The 26799-nt window shown below is 31.9% G+C and overlaps 5 protein-coding genes and 2 long non-coding RNA genes across 27 annotated transcripts; 3 read left to right on the top strand and 4 right to left on the bottom strand.

Annotated features, from left to right (window-relative positions):
* Window positions 1-1229: 1229 nt before the first annotated feature.
* On the bottom strand, window positions 1230-2415 carry ND-B16.6 (NADH dehydrogenase (ubiquinone) B16.6 subunit). The gene is made up of 3 exons (XM_033330899.2): window positions 2212-2415; window positions 1768-1918; window positions 1230-1523 (listed from the first exon to the last, which is right to left on the bottom strand). The coding sequence occupies exons 1-3, from the start codon at window positions 2306-2308 to the stop codon at window positions 1316-1318; spliced, it is 456 nt and encodes a 151-aa protein (XP_033186790.1). The 5' UTR covers window positions 2309-2415; the 3' UTR covers window positions 1230-1315.
* Window positions 2416-2910: 495 nt separating this feature from the next.
* LOC117155186 (B-cell receptor-associated protein 31-like) lies at window positions 2911-6323 on the bottom strand. 5 transcript variants are annotated; one of them, XM_076623334.1, is made up of 5 exons: window positions 4454-4586; window positions 4293-4343; window positions 4057-4157; window positions 3577-3881; window positions 2911-3490 (listed from the first exon to the last, which is right to left on the bottom strand). In XM_076623334.1, the coding sequence occupies exons 4-5, from the start codon at window positions 3848-3850 to the stop codon at window positions 3057-3059; spliced, it is 708 nt and encodes a 235-aa protein (XP_076479449.1). In that variant the 5' UTR covers window positions 3851-3881; window positions 4057-4157; window positions 4293-4343; window positions 4454-4586; the 3' UTR covers window positions 2911-3056. The 5 variants fall into 5 exon arrangements, with proteins under 5 accessions (XP_076479449.1, XP_033186779.1, XP_076479447.1 ...); XM_033330888.2 differs by having other exon boundaries at window positions 4278-4343; XM_076623332.1 differs by lacking the exons at window positions 4057-4157; window positions 4293-4343; window positions 4454-4586 and adding exons at window positions 4825-4894; window positions 6255-6323.
* Chchd3 (Coiled-coil-helix-coiled-coil-helix domain containing 3) lies at window positions 4498-8576 on the top strand. Of its 7 annotated transcripts, XM_033330895.2 has the most exons (4): window positions 4498-4620; window positions 5694-5935; window positions 7314-7841; window positions 8295-8576. In XM_033330895.2, the coding sequence occupies exons 3-4, from the start codon at window positions 7433-7435 to the stop codon at window positions 8468-8470; spliced, it is 585 nt and encodes a 194-aa protein (XP_033186786.1). In that variant the 5' UTR covers window positions 4498-4620; window positions 5694-5935; window positions 7314-7432; the 3' UTR covers window positions 8471-8576. The 7 variants fall into 7 exon arrangements, with proteins under 7 accessions (XP_033186786.1, XP_033186784.1, XP_033186788.1 ...); XM_033330893.2 differs by lacking the exons at window positions 4498-4620; window positions 5694-5935 and adding an exon at window positions 6524-6632; XM_033330897.2 differs by lacking the exons at window positions 4498-4620; window positions 5694-5935 and adding an exon at window positions 6661-6773.
* On the bottom strand, window positions 8469-9262 carry LOC143303440 (uncharacterized). Its single transcript, XR_013059720.1, has 2 exons — window positions 9126-9262; window positions 8469-8543 (listed from the first exon to the last, which is right to left on the bottom strand). It is a non-coding gene; the product is annotated as an uncharacterized LOC143303440 (long non-coding RNA).
* On the top strand, window positions 9138-11515 carry LOC117155187 (B-cell receptor-associated protein 31-like). Of its 5 annotated transcripts, none has more exons than XM_076623335.1 (3): window positions 9138-9241; window positions 10311-10609; window positions 10705-11515. In XM_076623335.1, the coding sequence occupies exons 2-3, from the start codon at window positions 10342-10344 to the stop codon at window positions 11133-11135; spliced, it is 699 nt and encodes a 232-aa protein (XP_076479450.1). In that variant the 5' UTR covers window positions 9138-9241; window positions 10311-10341; the 3' UTR covers window positions 11136-11515. The 5 variants fall into 5 exon arrangements, with proteins under 5 accessions (XP_076479450.1, XP_033186781.1, XP_076479451.1 ...); XM_033330890.2 differs by lacking the exon at window positions 9138-9241 and adding an exon at window positions 9279-9376; XM_076623336.1 differs by lacking the exon at window positions 9138-9241 and adding an exon at window positions 9570-9713.
* A 2817-nt stretch (window positions 11516-14332) lies between these two features.
* Window positions 14333-26754, top strand: Nox (NADPH oxidase). Of its 7 annotated transcripts, XM_033330925.2 has the most exons (19): window positions 14338-15160; window positions 17134-17228; window positions 17357-17468; window positions 17526-17623; window positions 17763-17883; window positions 18170-18320; window positions 18433-18643; window positions 18793-19022; window positions 19131-19319; window positions 19510-19703; window positions 20016-20337; window positions 20807-20951; window positions 21102-21244; window positions 21438-21573; window positions 21762-21982; window positions 22443-22639; window positions 22859-23068; window positions 24547-24750; window positions 25364-26753. In XM_033330925.2, the coding sequence occupies exons 1-19, from the start codon at window positions 15017-15019 to the stop codon at window positions 25559-25561; spliced, it is 3321 nt and encodes a 1106-aa protein (XP_033186816.1). In that variant the 5' UTR covers window positions 14338-15016; the 3' UTR covers window positions 25562-26753. The 7 variants fall into 7 exon arrangements, 5 of the variants coding, with proteins under 5 accessions (XP_076479569.1, XP_076479570.1, XP_033186816.1 ...); XR_013059790.1 differs by lacking the exon at window positions 25364-26753 and adding an exon at window positions 24255-24459 and having other exon boundaries at window positions 14334-15160; window positions 17357-17623; window positions 24547-24751; XM_076623455.1 differs by lacking the exon at window positions 24547-24750 and having other exon boundaries at window positions 14336-15160.
* LOC143303450 (uncharacterized) lies at window positions 20366-24182 on the bottom strand. Its single transcript, XR_013059792.1, has 2 exons — window positions 24042-24182; window positions 20366-23980 (listed from the first exon to the last, which is right to left on the bottom strand). It is a non-coding gene; the product is annotated as an uncharacterized LOC143303450 (long non-coding RNA).
* Window positions 26755-26799: the final 45 nt, after the last annotated feature.

Consider the following 26799-nt stretch of genomic DNA (forward strand, 5'->3'; position numbering starts at 1 on the left):
CCAGTGAGTACCTACTTTGCACGTGTGTACGCACGCTACCCTTCTCACTAACAATCATCCCACATAAAACTTGTAATAATACCAATTCGTCTACTCTTCTTCTCTTCTAGCATCTGACCAGTCAGTCGAGTGCTCTGCCATCTATCGGATCCGGCTGCAACTGCAGAAAAGTAACAGGAGTATAGAATGTGCGAGCAGCTATCTCAACTCCTGTTAGACAAGGACAGGCTATATTGTGCGACAATGACAGACATACTTCTCACTCTAATTTCACGATTATTCCTTAATTACTCTTCTCCCTTACTCTACTCGAGCAATTGAAGAGGCATCCTTAGATCCTGTACTAAATTCTTTGTGCATGAAAGATCGCGAATTAACTGCTTGTAGCGAGAATTATGTGAAAATTCGCGGCGTGGGCCCTGGCTGACTAGGGAACGCCGCGGATAATTATTAAAAACCAAATAATTAGCCATTAATTGAGCAAATTCCGGTCGAAATCGGCGCGAGACCGTTCTCAGGGATCCCCCCTCTTTATATTCTTCGATTCTAAAAGTGCGGCATTTTGTCCCAGAAACGGAACAATTGTCGAAAATTCGATGAAGTATGTCTGTCCTTGTCGCACAGTGGTGCGCTCCTTGTTCAACACAGGATCTCGTCTGGGATACACCTTCTTGTACGTTCTATATTCCTGTTAGTTTCTTGCGATTTCGGTCGGATCCGATAGGTGGCAGTAACCGGTTGGTTGTAAATTCTCCACTAAAAGAGAATATGTATCTCGTATATTACTGCTAGTCCGCTATGCGTGCGATATCAAAGTACTTACACGATACGTGCATTTTTAGTATCCATAATTCGAGAACACGTACGAGTATAGTCAAAGATCGGATTGTCGGACAAATTTTCGTTTGAAAAAAAAAAAAAAAAGGAAACTAATTAAGTGGATTAATTTGTCATCTTTTATGATCGCATCTACCGGATTAGAGCCTCAGCTCTCTTTCTACATTCCCTTCTTTTTTTTTTTTTTTCTAACAAATGCATGTATAAAGATTTACAACTTTTACGCGATAGATCGAAGCAATCGCCCGAATAATATTTCATTTCTCGTAAACTACCTTCGAAATTTTTATCGAAATTCTACGTAATAATTACTCCATTTCTACTATAATCGCATGATAAAGATTACGATCTTAACAGCTTTCGCTATGGTATACAAGACAAGTACACAACAATTTCCTGTATTTCTAATATGACTTTATTAATTATATTTAATATAATACAACATGCTATCTTACATATGAACCTCATAATGCAAAGTTTACGTTATCAAATGTGCGCTCTGCATTATTGGGAAATCGAAAGGATCTGCATATGTGTAACATTCACCGAAATTTGGTTCGATATATGTATCTTCTGGAACACTTTCGTATATCGGCACTCCAAAAAATGTGCCCACTTCCCAAAATGGGAAATCCTTCATTACATCAGCCTCTAATTCTCTCATTCGTTTCTGATGTTTTAAGATCCTGTGTGACAAAGAATTATTCTCGCTTTAAATGCAAAGATCTTTTAAAAATATATACGCAATACATTCATATAATTAATAAATATATATTAGAAAAATAGTATAATACATGAAACGCAAATGAGGATAATAGCAAACTATATTGCTAACGTTTATGAAATTCTACCAGCAAATAGCGTAACTTATACAAGATATCTTTTTCACGGCAAATTACGTGATATCCATTATAAGACAATTATGCTTACGCTCTATCTCTTTCTGCTAACAACATGGGCACTGTTGCTAGTTCTCGACTTTTCGTTTCGAGCATTTTCATTCGCTCGCTTACCCAATTTTTATAGTATAGTGGAAATGAGATGACATTGGTAACAATAAATATCCCCACACCCATACGACCTAAAAATTAATTATACTTTGTTCTACCATTATAATTTTATATAACACTTGCCACATGATTTGCTCTTGTAAATTAATATTTTAACTAAATTCCATTAATTTTACTTTCTCATAATTTTACATATCGTTTTTCAGATATTTCAAATACACAAGTACTTAAAGAAACAATCGTATATTCAAATTTATTAATTTCGATTAATTTCAGTCTATCACTACTTTAAAAATCCCGAGTCAAATTCCAATAATCTATCAGATAATAAACTAATACATGTAGGTTATAGGTTAATTTGTACCTGTTAGTAAAGTACGTAGCTTGATTCGATTGACATTGAAAGGAGCATATCCTCCCTTGGGAGGTAAATCTTGAGGTCCTGTTTTCGGCCGAGACATCCTTTTTAACTTCTCATTCACTGTATAAACAATGAATAAGTTAATAAAGACGGACAGTATAACATATACGACTTCGGTTAGAACATAGGAACAACACTAGCACTCCTGGTGAATAATCCAGAAATTATTTTTCATCCTATATATACACACACACATTTGTGTATGCACGGCTCCTTTACACGTGTATACATGTATGTACATGAAATGCAGTAAACAGGTAAAACTTTCGAATTAGGCCTTTCAATTCTCACCTTTATATGTATTTCAGAAATTTCTATAAACATTAATATGATTGATATTCAGTGTTCAGAAAAAGTAAAAAAAAAAATGAGGAAAAGCAAAGTTAAATATAAAAAGAAAAGAATTGAGCAGTTGTATTTGGTATTTGGTATTTTATTATTTACAATTTTGATAAACTATATTGTAAAACTTTAATAAAGTATGTTGAAATAGCCAATCGTACTTAAATATTACTGCTATATGTAAAAATGGTTACTATAACAATATTTTCAATAAAATACGGTATCGAGTAAATATATTTAAGCGTTTGTATAACACATATCAATGTGTTAATTAATTATACATAGATTTCTAACATATAATTATATATTAAATAATTTATTCTTACTTATCTTATTATCTATACAGTACATAGATATACAGGGCGACAGAACTCTATAATATGAGATATCAGTCGAAAGCAATTTTTACATAGAAGAACAGAGTATAAGAAGGACATAAAAGGAATTTAATCACTTTTTTTATCGCTAGTTGATTGGACGCATTTGCTGTATTCGTCGTTTAACCGATCATATTCCTTGGCAAGGGATTCAGCTTGCGACTTTATAGCTTCTTTATCTTTCTTTTCTCTCGCAAGTTGATTTTCCAATTCTTGATTTTTTATTTGTAATTCGTTAATCTGAGCTTTCCATTCTAATGTTACTTTATCATGAGCTTCGGACGAGTCATTCTGAACAGTCTCTCCGCTAATTTTTTGTTGTAACAACAAATGTTTCGCTGTTGTAGTTGCCGATTCAGCTTGACGCGTAACTGCTTCGCTTCGTGCCAGTAGAACGGCTTGATTAGAGATTAAAATTACAAGACGACGTATAACGAGACTTAAGAACAGTGAAAAACCAGATATATGAAAGTTACGTTGCGCCCTGAATAGTTTCATACTACCTGTATAAAATAATAATAGAATCAGAATCAAATCCTAAATTCAAGATAGATATAATATCATATGTGATAAAAATATGAATATACACCTTGCAATCCGGCATCGACATGATGATGATCTCTCTCTACAGCTACAACTGTTGAATACTTTCGCATTTCTCTAATAGCATCTAATAAAATCACAACTAATATCGCAAGCAAAATTAAGAAATAAATTGATGCTCTATCGCTTAAACTTTTTAAAAACTGGGATTTAAAAATCTTCTGCCATCTTGTAGGCGAAATTATTGGTAACACCAATAGTAAAACTATTATGACTTCGACATACAGAAATCCAGCGATTAAAGACCACTGAAGACTCATGATTAAATATTGCTTTAATTTCTGTAAATATCTAAAAATATCACAAAACGTTTAGATGCTGCATATTCATCTTTCCAGTTGACGATTTTTATAAACACCATCAAAAATATTTTTACCGAGAGATGTTTATAGAAAATATGTCAGAATTTTATATTCATACAAACAGAAATGTTTAATAAAAATCATTTAATTAGATATGTAGGTACCTCTATAACATACGAGATATTATAATACTGAAATCTTTATGAGTAAAAATAAAATTGCTGCCTTTTCCTATTACAATCCAATAGTTTTCGATGCATAGAATCTGAAAATGCAAATCTTAATTTCAACAATCCAGCGATTCAAAAGTTGTACGTATGTAAAGTCAAGCGTTTTTAACGTATTTAGCAGCTTATTTTAATGCCATGCTACTTCTATCTATCACCTGATTGACACGCACAAATGAGCATTTATTCTCCTTCGTTTTTTTTTCGCTGGGTACCTTCGCCGGCTGTAATTAAAGTATTGACACGTATTGTAGATAAACCTTACACATAAATTAACACATTAACGTAGGCAGCTGGAATCTAGTGACTAACTCCAACCTAATTCAGTACTCACTTACAAATTCCATGCTCTAATTTTTAATGTTTTAGGGGCATATACCTCAACGAAAATATTTGACTTTTCCCGTCTAATTGGTCGCCGCTCACGTGTATCTGTTATAGCCAGCGACTCCAATCACTGAACGAATCGTGGATAGAAAAGCCAACATGACTGGTCAAAAAGTAAGCTGTCAAAAATACGCTAAGAACGCTCAACTTTACGTACTCGTAACATTTACACTGCTGAATTCCTAAAGTTAAGACTTACATTTTTGGATTCTATCCATTTAAAACTATCGTACTGAAAAATGACAATAATTTTGTTCCCATTAAATCAAAGTTCCGCCCATATCGTTATCTTAATAAAATATTAATTTTTATCCTTACCTTCTATTTATTTCTTTTTTTTTTTCTTTTTTCTCTTTTTTTTCTTTTTTCCTTTTCTTTTCCTTCGCAACTGTAACAAAAATTATTATCGTATAATAACATCTTTAAACATCTTTATGTATAATAATGACAAAAATTAAAATTAACAACAGTGTAACCAAAGTTAAAAATAAAAAAATAGTCAACAACACATGTCATTTGTTTAGACTATTTCTATATTTTTAAACATATTACATACATTCTAACCAATATTTATATATATTTATTTATAGTAAGCGTTTAAAAACTATTATTTTAATACATTTGAAACAAACTGACCTGTTAATCATGCTCACATAAACACTTGCTAGGGAAAATCGTTTTAAGATTAGTTTGTGAAAAATCAATATGGAAGACAACAAAGTCCTCTTTTTTTCGAAATAGATAAAGAATCAGTAGACTGTTTCTGCCTCTGCCTCTGCCTCTGTCTCTGTTTCAGATATTTATAGCATTTCGCGCAGAATGTAAATCTTGTTTGTTTTCCATGTTGATTTTTCACGACTCAATTTTCTTCTATACTTTTGGCAGGGAGGAAATATTCTACTACATATTTCTGTAACTGCGTATTTATGTATCCTGACTTATCATCAGATTTGTCAATATTTAGCTAATAATTTATATATATTAATATATTTTTTAATGTATCGTAATACAACGATATGTTTCTATAGATTCAGATTATTTTATTATCTGATATATATTATCATTCCATTATATGATATTATAGATTCCATTAAAAATATATGGTCATATCTATATTTGTATACATGTGACGTATATTTGGCAATTAAAAACTCATATTCTTAATATAAACATTCCACAAATTACAGGTACAATGGCCTTGACGGGCTAGGTGTCCGGGTTAAAAACTAAGGCTATTACCGTCACGAATATACATGTTAAAAACAGTATAAAAGATCTTATATCACGTGCATTCAAACATTTAAATACAATGCACAATGCATGAGAATTCTGAGGGGTAGAGACGAGGAAGAGTGAAGAAATAATGTTTCAAAAATTAACGGTTATTGTTAGGAAATATTGATATTACCTTTTTAGTATGAAATTAAAGGTTAGTATTCTTGTGCCAAGATAAGGAATCAATCAGATAAATCTTATTAGAAAGAAATTATGTTTGTATGCTTTATTACTGTTACCTGTTGTTACTTTTGACAGAAAGCACTCTGTTAACAATCGCGAAATTTGTAGGTTATATATTTATTCCCGAATTTTAATTTATATATTTGAATGAAATAAAACTAAAATTATGTTATAGAGATTTTAAGAAAATGCAAGGTAATTTTTAATTTCTGCTTCCTGATATTACTATAAGTTACTTAATGCACAGGCGACTCCTGTGGATACAAGAATATATTTATAGAATATCTTACCCTTTACTTTTCTTTTTTCCTTTTTTCCTTTATAATGATTCTATATGATTCTCTATGATCTCTATAATTATTTTTATAATAAATGATTATATTTTTGTGAATATACATTTATGAAAACACTTAAACATATGTATATTTTGAAAAGAATCGCCTTCTTACCTATAATTTAAGTAAATACTTATGTTACAAAGCGAAATTCGAATTTGCGTGAGAATTGTGAACTTACCCTTACGATAAAATTTTGTATTGTATGTATATGTATACCTACCTATATATATGTATGCATGTATGTATATACAATGTGTGTAGGTTACATGTTACATATTTTTTTCCTGATCAACGTATATTTAAACATATTACTGTAATAACAATAGAACGGTACCGTATCTTTGATGTACATCTAAATCCAATTGTCTTTATCATATGCATATAAATAATTACAGTGGTTGTGTAAATGTTATGTCTTATTCATGATAAATAAAACATTAATTTTAATCGATACAGTGTTCCCAGATTTTGGTATAGTTGTAATCTTATTAATAGATAATAATAGTTTTGCAAGCAGTTGCTATATTATCGATTGCAGTAATCAAATTAAAGTATGTAAAACATAAAGGATACGTACACATTTGCTGTCATACGTGCATTGACATTACTCGCAAATCTGTTAATATTCAGTTAGTAAAACAAAAAAAGGACATAAAAATTCTTACATACGTATGTGTGCGATTTGACTAAATATTAACAAAAAAAAAAAAAAAAAGGAATTACAAGAAGAATGTAGTGAAAAATGTATTTTCCTTTTTCATAAAATATTATTTTGGTATAACAGAACTTTTGACATTTAACAATAAGAAACGTAATATTGAAATTGTGATCAAGAGATATTGCTTTCAATTTTATTAGTTTGCTTGCTTTATTAAATGCTAGTACAGATCATACTACAGATGTATAATATTAGTATGATACTTGTATTTGCATAAAAAATCCATTGTATTAATATGCTTAAAAAGTGTTAAAAAGAATTATTTATTTATATTAATCTTGCATGTGTTTCAGGTAACCAGTCTTACAGTTTATTTAATTATTGGTGACAAAACATTTCTACTGACAGAGGTAATAAGATTTGCAAGTAATTTGTTGTGAGTTTATCAAAAAAACAAATTTAAACAGACAATATGGGTTCTGGACAAAGTACTCGTAAACTTACTATCAATAACGAAGAAATAGGTGTAATAGAAATATCAGAATCCGTTGTGGAGCGTTTAACTCAAAAAGTGCCTGAAACAAATATTAACGTGGCAAGTGAAGTAAGACCTACTACTTTAGCGGAGCCGTCTTCTAAAAGAACTGTTTCTCAACAATTACCTCAAAGTGGTGATATACCAGCGAATGTTGGATATCCCACATATCATCCACAATTAACTTTAACCGCTCTTCAAATACAGCAACAGAATGAACAAGAATTTCGTAAACAGGATAATTATTGGCAACAACGTTTGCAGAAATTGGAACAGAAACATTCAGAAATTAATGAAATCATTAACGCAGAATATAAAAAAGCAGCGGAACAATTATATATTGATGGTATATATAAATTTGCCACTTTCTTTTGTAAAATACGAATACTCTGTATGGTATTCATAATTAAATTAGTCTTATATTAACCACTCTTTATATTTTGTTTGTTAACATTCGTTAATAATTATTAATAATTGTACGCATGATCATTCTTTTTTAAACTTTCATAAGATTTATATATTTAAAATATTTATTGCTTTGTACAATTTCTACACATATACTCATACATGCACACCGCGTGTATACAGAATACATATCATTTACTTATATAACATATATTATTTTTAAGTTAAATATATATATATTATACAAACAAATTAAGTTAAATACATATATATTATATATATATATATATATTATACAGGTACAGATATAAGTAGCATTCTTTAAACACTATATCGTTTATAAATTGTTTATACTGCAAATTGATAATTTACCTTTTATTATCTCTTTTTGTAGGTAAAAAAGGGGTAAATATTCATGATACTGTCCAACCATGCAAAAATAGTTCTGAGAAAGTGTTCAAATGTTACCAGGACCATCCTAAAGAAATTCTGAAGTGTTCTACCTTAGTCGAAGAGTTTTCTAATTGCGTAGATCAGCGTCGTGCTCGTGTGATTGCAGCACGTTGCTAATATATCTTAATATTGAATTATTAGTAGCCAAACGTAATGTTATTTAATAAAAAAATTTCAAAAAATAAATTATCTGAAAATAAATTATGTAATATATATATATATATTCAGACTTTGTACACTTATTTTTATAATACTAATAACAATAAGTAATATTCCTATTATGAAATATCACATTTAAATAATATAAAAATACAACCAATGAAAACAAGTTTGATTAAAAACAAGAAAAGGAAATGGCAGTTAGAAATAGAATACTAAATATACATATGTAATCCCGAGAATCACATTGATGTGTTACGTATATGTCTCATATGATTCGAAATGATTCGAAAAAAATTATTTGTTAAGTGATAATTATCATTATTGTAATTTTGTATCAATACTCTTTATTTATTAGGCTAAAATTTGAATAATAGATGTATTAGAAGCACGTTTTTTTTTAATAGAACCACTCATCTTTATTGTTTATGTTTTTCGCGTTTCTGCCTTTATACTCTTCTAATTAATTTCTATTAAAAAGCGAGAAAATCAAAGACACGTATATACATAGTCATATCATTATAATTACGTCTTTCGTCCTATCATTTCGTCTGGCTAAAATTTCTTCATATCTAAACTCATTTCCATAAATCTTTTCTAGGAGATGACTTACTTTTAATTCTCATAGCCTAATTTCGCCCCTGAAATACAATAACTTCCTGCCCAAACATCTTTTTTGTACCGTTACAAATAAGAGAGTAATCAAGGGTGGCAGAGTTAGGTGGAACGGTTTGTATAAATTTATGATTATCTTTTAATTTACTTTGAAAACTGTATTCACAATACATACATATGCATACTTCGCACTTTGTACCATTTATTTTTATACTATACGTGTAGATACCAGTTACTTGTTACATACTGGTATGTATTTTTAGTGACTAATGTTTTGAATAAAATCATATAGCTTTTAGTTTAATTAATTAATTGATTAATTATGACGAAATAGTCAAATACTGGCCAATTTTGTATATTTAGCGCATTACAATTAGTGCAAAATAAGCAACTTTTGCCAATTAATAATATAAACATCAAGATTGCTAGTATCACTTGCCAATTGGAAACGTTTTAGTAAGAAATTAAGTAAAGTAAAATAAGGTAAAGATGAATCATTTTACTTGTTACGGATCTAAATACGATATATAATATATTGCTTTATTATTCAATATCGAAATACTTTTGACTTCGTGCAAATATATTGGTAAGTTTGAAATATTGGCAATCCTGATGATGAATGAATCATCATATAGTTGATAGCAGTTAACTAACAGGTTAGTTTAGATTTTAAAGGTATTAAGGTGACTGTTTTTATATTATTTACGTCGTCTGTAATATATTTAATACGCATTCTAAGGACATAAAAAATATTTTAAATAGATAATATGTATTTATTTCTTCTTGGTACTTGATACAATTTAAAACTTAATTTTATAATTTCTATTTTGCATAATGTCCGATGATAAACATTTGCAGTTATATGTACAGATAGAATTTGATCGATGTCAATCAATTAAAGTTTCATTTCAGTTAAACAAATTTCTAGATCATAAATAACTAATCTAATAATTTTTATCTAATTCTTATTACATGTTAGTACGAGTCCAATATTATTATATATTTTCTAGTTTGTTTATGTTTCTATAATTAATTACATTTATTCAAATTGTTAATGCAGACGATGAACAGTTAGTTTGAATTTAATACTTTATTGCTATTAATTTCAGTAAGTTGTTCTTGTATGTATGTATGTAATTATTATTATTATTGACAATAATAATTTTTCTATATGATATTTCAGATGTGTAAATCCGTTACAATAACAAATAAACATGAGCCTGCACTGGACTTTAATTGCTGGATTTCTTTATTTTGAAATTGTAGTAGTTTTATTATTAGTATTACCAATTATTTCACCTAAAAGATGGCAGAAGCTTTTTAAATCTAAATTTCTCAAAAGTTTAAGTAGTCAAGCATCAGTTTACTTCTTATTTTTACTTGGAATATTGGTTTTGTTTCTATTGGACGCTATTAGAGAAATGCGAAAATATTCTACAGTTACCGAACATAAAGAATATCATTTGAATGCTGAAATGCAAGGTGTGTGTATATATATATATATATTTCTAGTGATATATTTATGGTATTTTATCTATTTGGGGAACTAATTTCTATTCCATTATTACTTTACGTAGGCAATATGAGATTATTCAGAGCGGAACGAAACTTTTACATAGCTGGTTTCGCACTGTTTTTAAGTCTTGTTATACATCGACTTGTGATTTTAATCTCTACTCAAGCCACTCTGTTGGCACAAAATGAAGCAGCTATGCGTCAGGCTGAATCTGCTACTACAACAGCGAAACATTTATTGTCGCAAAAAACAATCGGAGAGATTGCACAAAATGACTCAAACGAAGCTCACGACGAAGAAATAACAGAATGGAAGAATCAAGTTAAGGAGCTGCAAACGAAAAATCAAGAATTGGAACATCAGCTCACAAAAGAAAAGAAAGATAAAGAAGCAATAAAATCACAAGCTGAATCTCTTACCAAGGAGTATGACCGCTTAAACGACGAACATAGCAAATGCCTTTGTTCAAGCGGTAATAAGAAAAGTGATTAAACGATGGTTTTGTTACATCCTTCGTCCTTTTTAAGTTTTTCTTCTTCGTTATTTAATATTTGCATCAAATTTTGTTATAATTATACGTATTTTACATTATATACATATATTCTATATTATATGATATATATGTATATGTATATATATTAGTATATGATAATTATATATATGTATATGTATATATTATACATTAATTTGTGTATTGTATAGCATTGTACGGAGGAAAAATGATGAAAGTATAAAGTATTTAAAATAAGTAATTCAATGTTACAAAGTAACCGTCGTCCAGCGTATGTTGGGTTATTCTTATAGTCCTCGCGAAAGGTTCGTGAAGAAAAATATATACTAATCATAATAAAACATAAAGTTAAGATCAATAAGATCTATTTTTACTTATTTCCTTTTTAATTATCTTTTGTATTTTACATCTGGATCCTATTAAATACAATCTGTTTCTCATGATAATGTGCAAAATACACATGTCATAATACATATGTACATATGTAGAGTTATAAAAAGCAGTATAACACGTTGTGTAAAACTAACTATATGTAACAGTTTAACCTCTAAACAATCGTCATTGTATGTCTAACAATCAAGAAAATAATGTAAAGAAACGATTCTCAAAAACGTACGCATACGTGTATTATTAGTTATAAGTTAACGTGTTATCCATATTTACGAAATTAGATCTAGGTGTAACCACGTCGGAAAATCGAACTGTTATTTCAGTTATTGTCATATTTTCAGTGAAGAATTGAGTTAAAGTTTCAACACTTGCTCGAGGCTGGCGATCAAATGGATGTTATACCATAGCATATGCATTTGGAGACTTCCTATCCATCGGTCCACGGTAACACGCCAGCATCTTTGCAACCAGTTGATTCGTTCTATTCAACCTACATATATGTACATGTAATGCAAACAACTATAGGTGTAATCGATTAATTTTATTTTCTGTTTTCAATAACAGAAGTTGACCAGTATGTATCAACCATGAAAAAAGATATTGTTTATTTGCGACGACATGTCGTATGTACGAGTATATATTTAAGTATCATCGAAAATAGTAAATTGCTATTTTACTTTTAAACGATTTATAGCGACTAATCCGAGTGTGTGAACGATGCAATCGCAAAATGCACTATTAACAAAGTAAAATACCATAATAACATTACTATACTAATAGAATTAATAAAAAGTTTTCAAAAGCATGTATCCATCTAATAAACAAATCTAATGTAATAGACAAAGGAAATCTTTAATTGAGACCAGTAAATTAGGATTGTAAGCATATATATATATATATATATATATATATATATATATATATATGAGTATATAGGAATCATGTATGAAAAATCAATGTAATTTAAGTGAGTGAATCTGGCGAGTATCGAACCACGCGGAATGAAATCAAGTCTGCGCCGCTCCTTCTCCTTTTTCCACTGTTTTATCACTTGTTGTTAGACCGCGCAAGTACACGTTGTTGTAATATTTAGCAGGTGAAACGAATCTCCATGATATTTATCAAACGGACGAAGCAATTATCTCCTATTAGGAGACAAAAATGTTAGCCGCCATAAAATATCTCCAAGTACATCGAATCCATCTTTCACGGTTAATAAGACTCTTTCGCCTCTTGTATCGATTCGATTGATTTGTATTGATTATAGGTCCCGTATGGATCCCGCATATAGATGCGGTCACATCATCTTTTCGAATCCTGAATGTCGAAATTTAGATCATCTGCTGGTCGATCGGTAAATTGGTTCGGATGGTTGATCAAATAGATACAAGATCCAAGATACCGGGCTTATCGCTCGCTATTTCACCCGAAAACTTTTTAAGTTATAAGCATACAGAACTAGCAGGATACTATGATACTCTTCGAAATCACAAGGCCCGCCGCAAAAATCCAAAGTAAGCTATGATTGAGATTAAAATGTACATACATTGTACATACGTAACCATATTTAGTCTTTTTCGGCATTATTGTTCTCCCGTTTTCAAGGGTAAAGAATAACGATCGTCGTTAACTAAATCAAGAATATTTATTTTGCACTTCATTGAAAATATGTACATGTATATTTTAAGATTTCCAATTAGAAAATTTTATTTAAAAGTTTTGAGAGAGCATGTTATATATGTACACCTAATTTATAATTCCGCATTGATAATACTTCTACCTTTAGGGTAAGTAAGGAAGGTAGAAAATAAAGATGAAAAGAAAAGATTGCAAGTGAACATGAAAAAGAAGAGCGAATGATGTGCGAGGGGTGTCGGGATAAAAAGAAACGAATGGAAATAAGGAAAGGATATTTTGCAGTATTTTTCCTTGAAATATTCCTCTCTCGTGCATGAGAACAACGTATCTTCTTAATAATCTTTCGAATGCAGAAAGTATTTCAACTGGTATTTTCATAAATACCACATACGAAAATACGTATATGTATTCACTTTTTCTTTCTCGTCGAAAATTAATTGTAAGTTTACAATAATCCGTTTTGATCAAATATATGCATTTATAAAAAAAATTCAGAGAATATTGACGGGAGTACGATTGCGACTGATGAAATTCTCAATCGAAGTTCGCTGGTTCGTTTAAAGTTTTAAATGCTTCGTTGTTCAGTTTCGTCTGTCTGTTTTCGTTGTTTCTATTATAGATACGAGATTTTTAAGCTTCCCCGTCCATTCGAAATTACCTAGTCGAATATAAGAGATTTTGTTATAACCGAGATCGAGGTGCAATGGCCTTTGGCATCTGTTTCGCAAATCACCGTATGTAACGATAGAAAATAAGTGAACGAATAAGTGAAACTAAACGAAAATTCATTTGGTACATATAAATTATGGCTTACAAAACAGTTTATAAAACGGGATTAATCGGAGTTACATCAGGACTACATACATACATACATACATACATACATGAAATCTCTTATAGAAGCGACAGTGTGTAAAGGGTATTTATTATTTATACCGATATTTATTTATTCCGATAAAAAATCGGAAAATAGAGGAAGAAAAAAGAAGAAAGGGAAATTATGGAGGAGGCGGAAAAAAAGAAACGGAAGGAACGAAAAAAAAAGAGACGATGACTCAAGAAGTGAAAGGTTGACTGTTTATTCGTCTGTCTGTTTCTCTGTTCGATTGCATGATCTTTATTGTAAACGAAAGGCATCCTCCGCCCCCCCCCATTCCGTTTCGTAGATCTGAAACGTGTTCCAAAAATTCTCGTCGGGATAGATTTGACGGTGAAGAAGTGGAGATGGGTGGTCTTTCTTTCTCGGCTTTCGTCAATAGCAATCGATCGTCGTTCATTAGTCTGCGTCTATCAACGAACCAAGTCGCGACTTGTAAACAAGAGTGTGATTCTGATTCTGATACATAAGTGTTTACATCGTTTCCTTTCTTCCGTTCAATTGACTCGAAGTAAAATATGTTCTGTTAAAGTATTGAATATAAATTAATCGACTAAAACTTTTTACGGCTACATAAAAAAAAAAAAAAAAAAAAATGCTATTCTTCGATTAAAATGAAGAATCCTGTGTAAAGTGTTGATAAAATCCTATTCGATACGGTGAAAAAGATAAACAAGAACCTTAAAGTGGAACGATTCGATTCGTTAACTTAACTTCTCCCCAAAGTATTCAAAATTTGACGGAACAGTTTGAAATAATACGATCGTGGCCTGCAGTGTATTCTTTAATATCTTTTATACTAGATCAAATCTTTTGTAAACGTTAATGCGTACAGTGATATATTCCTTCTCTTTTTATTTATCATAGGAATTACTTGTTATTTAATTTATTATAGGAATTATTTGTTGGAAGAAATTATTTGTTATTTAATAAAAGCTGTGGCAAAAAATTTTTTAAATGGAAAGCGACGCAAACCATATGGAGGAAGAATTAATCGAAAGGAGGAGAGCGACCACCTTGGAAGAGTGTTCCCGTATAATCGGGGTGAACGGCGTGGTTCGTCACAACAGAGACTCGTTTAAACAACTGTTGCTGGATCTGGTGAATATTTTACTAACTTAATAATCGAGTCGATCGGAAGTAAATATTTTTATGAAAATTTCGAAATGTTTATCTCTTTTCATTCATTACGTGTATTAATAATCTCACAAATATAATATAATACAAATATAATATAAATTCTAATATTTTGAGATATTACACACACGTATAGAGATAATGTTACACAGCGGTATCTATACTCTACATATGTACATATCTCTACATGTACACAAGAAACAAACGAATAGTTACGAATAAAATTAGAATAAAATTAGAACGAACGGAAAAAGATGCTATCGGGCCGATTCCGATTTTCTCATTCCACTTTCATTATCATGGTGAAAGCGTACCATGGTGTACCATGGGCACATAAAGGGAAGTAAAACGGTAAACTCCAGATACATATGTACATACTATATACATATATATTTTAATATAGCTACGTATACCAGAAGAAATCCTGATCTTACAACGAACAAGATTTTAGAAGCGATTGTTGCAATCTAGAGCTTCTAGCAATCTAGAGAGGTAGGTAGGTAGGTAAAGAAGAATCTCAGCTTAAACGTACTAACTAAAACCATACTAAGAAAACTTGACCAAAATGTTACGAAACATGGTGAATGTTGAACAGTACATATTCAGGGAATATACAGATATGTATGTATATCAGCCGTTCGGTGATTCAAGAGTCGAAGTCAGGGGGCAATTATAAGTAACTGTTTGATTAAAGGAGAAAGATTGCATAGGTATTGGGCGGTTTTAGGAAAGCTGAAAAGAGACAAAACGATAAGAAATAAGACAAGGTCGTGCTTTCCATTGAAAGCAAATAACGCCAAGGTTAGATCGTTATCGAGCAGAGGAATGATTTAATATCGGAGAATTCGCTCGCTCAAGGGAAAATGAGAGACAACGGAGACGGGACCGGAGGTAACGGCAATGGGATTTATCGAAGGCCGGAGATTTCGATCAAGGTGACCGATTGCCCGGAGCCAACGAGCCTCGTTCAGCCTCACGCTTCACGCTTCATGCCTCCGGCATATTCAGTGCTCGTCATTCGGTCGTGTTCGATCGATTTTTACTCGATGATGATCCTGTCTCTCGAACAGAGAAACGAGGAACGAGACAAAAGATTACTCGGTGCATTACCAGTGTCGGACCCCGGTTAACCCTTTACACTTTATACCGCGAAATAAGCAAGTGTGTTAAAGAGGGGGTTTTCCTTTTTCGTAATTTGTGGTAGCGGCACGATATCATTCGAACAAATACAATATACCGTTATGCCTACCGTATTATGGTGTATAATCGCATCCATGATTATGAAAGAGGTATGACGATGAGTTGAAAATCTGAAAAAAATCCAATTTATTATTATGTGAAATAATATACATATAGAGTAATATGCTGCAAGTATTCCAGTAAAATAATTGTAAATTGATCGTTTTTTAAACATGCACAAATTTCTAATCGTGCCTATATTTTACGAAAAATTGAAATACCAACTATTAAACATTTGTTGTTAACTAAATTACATTTACAATTACAATTACAATTAAATTTATTTAACTAAATTTACTTTCTTGCCAGTTTACGTTATATATCTTGTAAATATCGATTGTGTCGATTATATTTTCTATACGCGTTGTTATTGTTCATTTTTACGGAGAATACATTTTTTTTGTCATTAGGTGGTAATGACAAAATTCGCAATCACTTAGTTCGCAATCACCCAATATTTCAGAGACTGCTTCATCTCAGAAAATATGTACTCATTCGCTCGAATCATAAGCTTTTGAAAATATCACTTATTAAAATATCCTTACTACTCCATGCTTTTTATTTTCTTCCTTATATCACGTAGTGATTTTCAATAATTTAGAGGTTTAAGATGGAAGAAAAGACATTCCTTCCTCCGTAAATTATACCAATTACGCTTTTCACCTTCTCTAAAATCTTCAAAATAATATACATTTCAGACGTTGATGGAAAAAGTGTTTTCATTGTTCGACCGCAATCAGGATAAAATATTGACGCAGGATGAGTGGATCGAATTCTTGAAGGGAAGATTGAAGTGAGACCTATTATATGTATACATGTATTTATTATCTGCAAAATCATGTTACAAATAAACACTACCTTTTTACATTTATCGTTTACATATTACATACGTTGTATTAAACTTCTATGTTATTGTGACAGATATGACAAACCAAACGATCTTATTATCCAGCTCGAGAACGTTGCATACAGCATATGTGGCGATAATCCAGTAACTTTTCCGAAATTTCAGCAGATATTTTCTACTAAAGAGGTAAGCGTTATCGTACGTTTACTAGGACACCGATCTATGTACATGCATACATTACAGATCGTAGATAAATTATTTCGACGGATTGACGAAGAAAACTTGGGATATGTAACATCGTTTCAAATCATGGAATTCCTCTCGACCATTAGCAATACAAGGTAACATTATTATCGTCGCGTAATTATCTGGAAAGAAATTTCATCAATATATATATCCTAATTTCTTAAGATCTTTTATTACGTCATTTGTTACGTATTTGTCAATAGCTCGTTGATGTCTTATAAAATTTGTTCAAAGACCACTCGCCGGCTTCGACAAGCGCAGTTTGGAATGGCTGGAGAAACTTTTTAAACAGACGGTGGGCAATGAAAAGGAAATTAGGCGCGAAGAATTTAACAAAATCGTCACTTCGAAGAACGTAGGCAGAAGGCATAAGTATTTCACATTTCAAATTTGCAGTTTAATGTTCTTCTCTCGAATTTCCTTCTTTTTCTATTTAAAATTCGATTTCGTTCATTTTATAATACGAAATATTAGATATATATAATATTAGACACCATTGATTGGTCACCCCTTATTGTTACACCTCGGTACTTTACCATACATATCTATCATTGATTCAACTTCAACTATCAACAGTATAAAAAGAACAGTAAATGTTCACATACTCCTGAAATATAATCGGAGATATAATTTCTTTTCAGCCGTTTTTCACCGACCGGGTGTTCCAAATTTTCGACAAGGATAATTCTGGAACGATATCGCTTCAAGAGTTCCTCGATGCGATGCATCAGTTCGCTGGAAAGAGTCCCGACGATAAGATAAAATTTCTCTTCAAAGTTTACGACATAGATGGTGACGTAACTTTAAATATTAAACGAAATTTCTATCAGAAGAACAAAGTGCTAACTATAATAATCGAAATTATCGAATCTAAACTGTTGTGAAATCTGTTGTTCGTGAAAAGGTGACGGATTAATACAACTTCGTGAATTGGAACACGTGATGAGAGCCTGTATGGAAGAAAATGGTATACAATTTAACGAAGAACAAATTGAGGAATTAACTGTGGCCCTGTTTGATGATGCTGATCGAGCTAACCGAGGTGCCATCACCTTTGAAGCCTTAAAAAAACAATTGGAGAAGCACGAAGGCTTGTTAGAAAATTTATCGATTAGGTGAAAAGGGCTCTATCGCAAAATCACTTTTTCCGTTTATTTTAACTGGGAATCCTCCTGTCCAATATTATAATTCATACCTATAAAATAATATAATTTCAAGTTGCAATTTAAATAGAAAACTCTTAACAACGAATATTGAATTACAGTATCGACCGATGGCTGGTACCGCCAAAGCCGGAAACGAAGCGAAAATCACGATTACAATTCCTCGCCACTTCATTGCGCCCTTATCAGTTAACGAAGCCATATATGAAAAACAATTACGTTTACATCGTTTTCATCTCGATCTTCGTCTTAATCAATGTGGCCTTATTCCTAACAAGACTCTACGAATATAGAACGTCTAATGGCTACGTCATGGTTGCGCGTGCCTGTGGTAAAAGTTTCGCCTTTGCTATATTTTATAAATCACCCTGACTGATCATTATCAGAATGGTCACGCCGGAATATCATTCGTATTTTCATAAACGTAATTTTAATACAGGTCAGTGTTTAAACTTCAACTGCAGTTTCATCCTGGTTCTTATGTTGCGTCAGTGTATTACCTTCCTACGAACTCATGGCTTTAATTCTGTACTACCATTAGATCAACATATCTATCTTCACAAAGTGACTGGAGCTCTAATTGGAATCTTCAGCGTAGTACACACGGTGATGCACCTTCTTAATTTTGGTACGATACCATGTTATACCACGATACGATACAATTGTACAAAGTACAGTATCATCGGATCGTGCGTAAAGTTCCGTCGAATTTCCCAAGAAGAATGCTCGCAAATTATTCTTTAGTCAACTGTAATATTCATTCGGATATCAACTGTAATTAAGGAAAATTTTATTCTAAAAGCGTTAAATGTTTTTAGGCACTATCGTGGTGTATGACGAGGCTTTTAACTACAATAACTATACAATGTATGAGTGGCTATTAACAAGTCGGCCAGCTCTATTTGGGCTCATAGGAGGTTATGCAAACCCTACTGGAGTCGTCCTTATCGTTCTCCTTGTCGTAATAACGATGTGCTCCATGCCGTTTGTTCGACGCGGTGGATGTTTCGAGGTAATAAGTAATCTCTCGTTGCAGCCGTTACATCATCTTACAATTAGACTGTTAGTAAATTAACAAGTATATCGATCGATAGACTTTAGAGAAGAATCCAAACCGTTTAAGGTGTAACCGTTTAAGAAACATTGTTATCTAAATTTGTCAAGTTCAAGAGAGATATTTCCTACAAAATATGGCAATTCATTTTTATCGTATAATACGCTGCTGCTATGCTGCCTACATTGAAATAAACATAGCATAAAATAGAAAATACTTTACAGATATTCTTACTTGAAATAGAAAATACTTTACAGAAATATTTTACAGATATTTTATTGGTCACACTTATTATACATACCATTCTGGATTTTGACGATACTACATGGACCGAATTTCTGGAAATGGTTCATAGGACCAGGTACCATATACATGCTGGAAAGGATACGTCGAATTGCCTGGTCTCGTTCACAATTGGGAAAAACGTACATAAGCTCAGGCCTTCTGCTACCATCGAGAGTGACGCATTTAGTCATCAAGAGACCTCCACATTTCGTCTTCCATCCCGGCGATTATGTTTTCGTCAACGTTCCAGTTATAGCTCGTTACGAATGGCATCCTTTCACTATTAGCAGCGCTCCAGAACAAGAAGGTTCAAATAATTTATTTTAGACAACTAATTCCAAATTATGCGTTTATTTTAGCGTTTCTTATGCGCTTATGCAAAAAATACACAAAACCCGTACATATGATGGGTACATAATACGCAGATATGTGTGTATACATGTAGGATACCTACATACAAAATATCTAGAATAGGGTATTCGTTACAAATTCTCGTTAGTGAATCGTATCTTTATTTTACTTTTACATCTTTATAGTATGTATAGTTTATAAAAATATGAATTTGCATAAATAGTCCGCAGTCTGGAAATAATTCATACCAAGTCATCGCACGAGTAATGCTGTTTTCCTTTTTCTTTTTTTTTTTTTTTTCAATTTAAACAAATGTTCGTATCTCGTTTAGGTGACGTAGTTGATCAGATAGAAAAGCCATCAGGTATTATAATATATATATATATATATACATAAAGTACACATCTTATGTTTGATTTTCACAGATTACATATGGCTTCACATACGAGCAGTAGGTGAATGGACGAATAGTCTTTACTCGTACTTTGAGAAAGAGCAGATAAAACTTCAAAGAAACAATACATTTCCTGTTGAGAGTTGCAGCAGCACCAGCGATGCTCCTAAGCAAATGTGAGTTCCGTGCAGTTCTGTTTATCGGTTGACCCGTATAGCTGAAACTCTCGCTATACATATACATATGTATGTAGTACGTAGACAGGCAACAGACGATAAATGAAAGATACATCATTCTTAATCGTTTCCTATTCCTTCGCGATATAGATATCTTAACGAAAAACAACAACTAAATGCCAATGACAAGATACTCTGTACCAATACGACAAACGGAAATCATCGTTGTTTCGACAATTCTGTGTTTGTTCCTGACAGTGAAAAAATAATACACTCGCCACAATCTGCAAGCGGTAATTTATTTGAATTTTGTTATATTATTCGAAATCCGAAGGTCTTTTAGAATCAAAGTCTATTTGCTTCGTAACATGTTCTATCTCGAATTTGAAATCTCGAATTATTATCAGAATTTCTCAAATTGCTTTCCAAGACGCTTTCTATAATTCTTACTCGTTTTATTCTTTCACTTTTACTTCGTAAAATTAGGCACAGCAGATAACAACACGTTATCGAACAAGCGGCAACTTCGTCATTCGCTGTTTAGTAGCAGGATCCCTTTGGAAAAGTCTATCTCGGTACCTAACATGCTGCCAGGAAGGAAGAAAAGTGAAAGATTAGCTGTGTAAGTAACAATAATTAATGTTTCAAAATTAGAATTACATGTTGTTGTTTTTATATTGAACAAAACAAAATATTCATAATCATATTTGTTCAAATATTAGAGAACTATTACTATTATAAATTATAATATTTTACGGAAAAAATTAATTTCGATGGCTACGTAAAACGATCAAGTCGTTTCTTTCACAGACTTCGCGATTACACAAGATCAGAATCGGAAAGAAACTTCAACGACCGTGAAATACGCCATAAGCGTTTAAAATCTATAGACCAGGCCTATTCCAGCCCGCAGAATAAAGGATTAGCACAAAGTTTCCGGTACATGCGAAATAAACCCACAATAATTGCTTTCAAGACTCCAAGTCTGGAAAACTACGAATTAGAATCAACAACATCCGCGAACGGATACGGTAAGCCACCGTGTTCCCACGTTTCTTCTTTCCCCGAAGTTAATCTTCTTTCAGAATAAATAGCAATTTTCTGTTTGAATAACGTGAACGCTCTACTTATTACTTATAAATAGAGTGGTTATCGATCTCCTCGATCACCAAATTTCAATCCCGTACAATATCTTTCGTTGAGAGTTACACATTGTCATTTAAACATCCAACTTTGACAAATTGTTTCGTCTTCCTTTAATACCTTTTTCAATACCTGTTTCAATTTTCTAATTAAACTGCGGATATCTGTGCAAATTGGTATTTCTATGAATACATGCAGATAGAAGAGCAGACAGAAGAGCTTGTTGTTTTTCTACTATTCGTTTTCTTTGAATATGATTCCCAAAACCTTTTCATTTCTTATCTCTTGCACCTTAAAATAAAAAACTTGCGATATGAAAGTAAATTGATAAAGTTCTTGATGAAATAGTAATGCCGCGAACAACCGTGGACGAATACGGGAGAAAATCATGGAATAATCCAATAATAAATACGATGCAAGCAGCAGCAGAGGAAGGTAGACTACAAATGAAATTCGAAGAAACTTCGAAAAGAGATTACGATGATATCAAATCTGACGATCCTTCGGATGTAACACTAAACTATACCGTCGGGAAACCATTGGAGGTATATTACATAAATATGCAATGCTTTAATTCAAAAGTTTAAGCTACGTAAGTTTAAGTAATAGGGATGTTAGATATTTATTATGCTTCTACGTTGTATTTTAGTAAAAAGGGTTATGTATATACGTAGGTAATAAAGGCAATTATGTAATAATAAAGTAATTGGTGTGACATATGGAAACTTGTAATTTAATTAGTAATTAAATCATTATGTATTCAGATTTTTCTGGATGGACCATACGGAGCTCCTTCGAGTCACATATTTCAGGCCCAACATGCGGTTTTAATCGCAACGGGAATCGGAGTAACACCTTTCGCTTCGATATTACAGTCCATCATGCATCGTTACTGGAAAGCCAGGCACACTTGTCCAAAATGCAAATTCTCCTGGGCCAGTGAAATACCTGCCACCGTGATGCATCTTCGTAAGGCAAGTATCTGTCTCAGTATTTTCACTTTTCTACGCAATCTTAGAAACTCTTTGAAATACTTTAAATGATATTCAGTATATGAAATTACACCGTCTTCATAAATCAAAATAAAAACCAAATATTCTCAAAATAATCCATATAGCGATAATTTCAAAGCATTTGGAATAAGGGATTTAGTATAGTATCCAGACTGTACAAATTTTTGGCCCGAATGTGCCTTTACGGGGATATTTTCTGTCGCGAAAGCCGAAAATGAACCGGAAACGAGCGGTTCTGACCTATAAATTCATCCGAACATTTGTCCGACCGACGAATGTCTTAACTTTAAAAATCTGTGTAAGATTTATTACACGGAAGATTACACAGAAGAGAGATAAACAACAAGCGCTGAGCGATTTATTGAGCGACGGACGAACATACAGATGGGCGACGAAATCCTGTCGCAGTTGGTACTTTTAATATGACTAGAGATTTTTAATTAATATTGCCAGAAGATCGCCACGTACGAGCGAGCTGAAAAAGCGATACATAAGATAGAAATAGAAATAGAAAAAAATAGCTGCATAGAGGCCTCTTGTGTCCTTGTCTAACGGACGCTAACGGTTTGTTCTTCTTTTGCGAAACAGAAGAACTTTATTTCTCTGTTCTTCCAACCAACGGCACCGCAACGGTCTCGTTCGTGTCCATTCGGAATAATCTGACGAAAGAACGGCGTCAGTCTGCATGCCTGATTAGACAACGATTAAAAGTCCTTCTATACAGCCTTCTCTTTCTATTAACATGTCGCATCTGCTTACATAATAACATATGACTCGCGTACTCAATCCTTGTATCACTGTATGCTCTTAACAAGGCTGTTCTTTTTAGTTCATCGTTCTTCTTACCTGTTTGCCGCTTGTCACGGATACGTACTAAAATACAAACATAATAACTGAAGATTGATTATACGATTGATTATAAGATTGAAATTACCTTTTGTCTTTCTGTCCTTGTCTAATTAGACGTACACACTGACGCTGCTCGTGAAATCGATGTTGCACTTATATACTATACTATATATACTATATATGGTACGATGGTGCATGCATTATTGGACAAGGAACGCAAAAATTCTTTTCATTATATTCCTGCATCGTTTTTCCGACTCGCTCACGCACTCCATCTTCATATGTACTATCTCTATAGACCATAGAAAGCGGTGAGCGATAAGCGACGGAACGAGTGATGGCCAGAAGACAATGCTCTAAATGCCTATTTTGCCGCCTATCGCTTAAATTCTCGTATTCTCTGTATCTCTTGATTCGACAAGCTCATTGCTAATTGCTTCTCAGCTTTTGAAAACATTATCGATGTATCCATATGAAAAGTATATTAATTCTATTACTAAATAGTAAGTAGATAATATTAATAAATTCAATATATGTACGCATATATTTTAACAAAATATTTGATTATCAATGAATCGTCACATCTACAGGTAGACTTTTTCTGGATCAATAGAGATCAACGATCCTTTGAATGGTTCGTGAATTTATTATCGCAACTAGAAATGGAACAAGCAGAGTTAGGCATCGCTATGGAGCGGTTTCTTGAAATGCACATGTACATTACCAGTGCTTTGCAGAAGAACGATATGAAAGCCGTTACCTTGCAGCTAGCTATGGACTTGGTTCACCAAATGGTTCGAAATCGACAAATTTCTATCCTTCTTCGTTACTTCTCTACTTTTTCGTATTATTATTGGTGTAAATCAAACGAACAATGTCTTCACCACTGTCTAATAAAAGTTTTATTTTCCCCACATATTTTTAATCTTACATATGTATATTACGTACATGAAACATGATGAGTTTTAGTTTTCACAGTTTTTTTTTTTACAAATATTTTTGCAAAATATAGTTTTGCAATAGTTTTAACCCTTCTTTCGCTATGAAAGTCAGGAGATTTTATTTTTATTACCATTAATAAAATCCTTTCTATGTTATTTTATCTCTCTTAAAGAAATCACCTTTTTCAAATATACTTCTATAAATTCTGTTATTAGAATGTTAAATATTATAGATGTACATAAGACTAAATTACTTATTATGCCGTCTGATGATTTTAATATATGCAATTATGCAAACAACATGTGACTTTTTTTTTAATTATACGTATATTTGTTGTCACATGTGTATACACGTACTTCATAGCGTTCAAAGGGTTGAAAACGATTTTGATTTTTATAAAACGAAATGATTTTATAAAACGAAAAATTAGATAATTCCACAGAATTAAATGGCTTGATTTTTCAGGAAAAACGGGATCTTATAACAGGTTTAAAAACACGGACGAATGCTGGCCGACCGAACTGGGATAAAGTATTCAAGCAGCTTCAGGATCAGAAGAAAGGCAAAGTGACAGTCTTTTACTGTGGTCCGCCGCAACTGGCAAGAATTTTACGTTACAAGTGCGACCAATTCGGTTTTATCTTTAGAAAAGAGTCATTTTAAGCTTTTTACGAAGAGAAACCATACCATAATGTTTATTTATTTATTACATCGTACTGTTGCCAGATATGTTTATAAAATCTCCATTCATCATCTATTATGTTTTAAAAGTAATGGCATACACCTTAACTAAATGTTCCATTATATAGTGAATGTTATCTAATTTTGTTTCGTCTAGAATCAGTATAATCTTTTCAGTAATGTCATCCAAATGCAAAATTTTTACTTCATGTTATTCATAATTCTGGCTGTTTCGTGCATCAACCAAATTGTTATTAATACAAGGAGGAAATTTATTTGTCGTTCTGTCATAATCGGAAAATTTGTCAAAATGCGACTACAGGGCCAACTAACGATCGTCAAATTACTTTTTTTCCAATTTGCAATCAGAATTGCGATATTTGGCTAATTTCAAATGTGTAACAACTTCATGTGTCATACGATGTCCGTATGTATACTCTGTCCGACGAGACGAGGCAGTAAACGTAATCAAATTTTCTTTACTATATGGTCTAGTTAATATATATATATCAGTCTGCTTATTCTGCACAACATTTTATTTGTTATTAGAAGTAAGAAACAATAAAGGAAATTAAACTCGAAAATTAAATTAATTTATTAAATATAAATATGTGAAAATAACTAAAAATTAATGACGAAAACGGTTAATTCGAAATCACGTTAAAACCGTCCAAGTTAATTAAAAGAAATGGAACAAGCGCTCTACAAGAGTATATGTAAATAGAAAATTCATCTAAATAAAGTTGAAATAATCAAACTAATGTGATTCATTTTATATAAGATTGGAGAAAATGCTAATATTTAGAATGATATATAATAATAGATCAAAAATACTTGAAAAGTTTGCAGACTATCAACTAATATTATTAAAATAAATAAATAATTGTATATTTCAAGGAACAGTAGATGGTGATTTGTGACAATTAATTGTAGGATTTAACATGTGCATTGGCGGCGATTTGACAACCTAGGAATGTAAGACAATTACGGCTGTGCTATTGAATACAGATAGTAAATTACAGTAAAAACCTATTCATGAAGCACAATTGTAAACATAGATTGCAAACAAAGATAATACGTGAGAAAAATCTTATACATCGTCCTTCCTTTATTACAACTCGTCGTAAACGCTTAATATACGCAGTTAATTATTATTATTATTATTATTATTATTATTATTATTATTATAGGCTTTTCTTATAGATAAAGAAATATAGATA

The sequence above is a fragment of the Bombus vancouverensis genome, chromosome 12 (genome assembly GCF_051014615.1).
Source record: "Bombus vancouverensis nearcticus chromosome 12, iyBomVanc1_principal, whole genome shotgun sequence".
Lineage (NCBI taxonomy): Eukaryota > Metazoa > Arthropoda > Insecta > Hymenoptera > Apidae > Bombus > Bombus vancouverensis.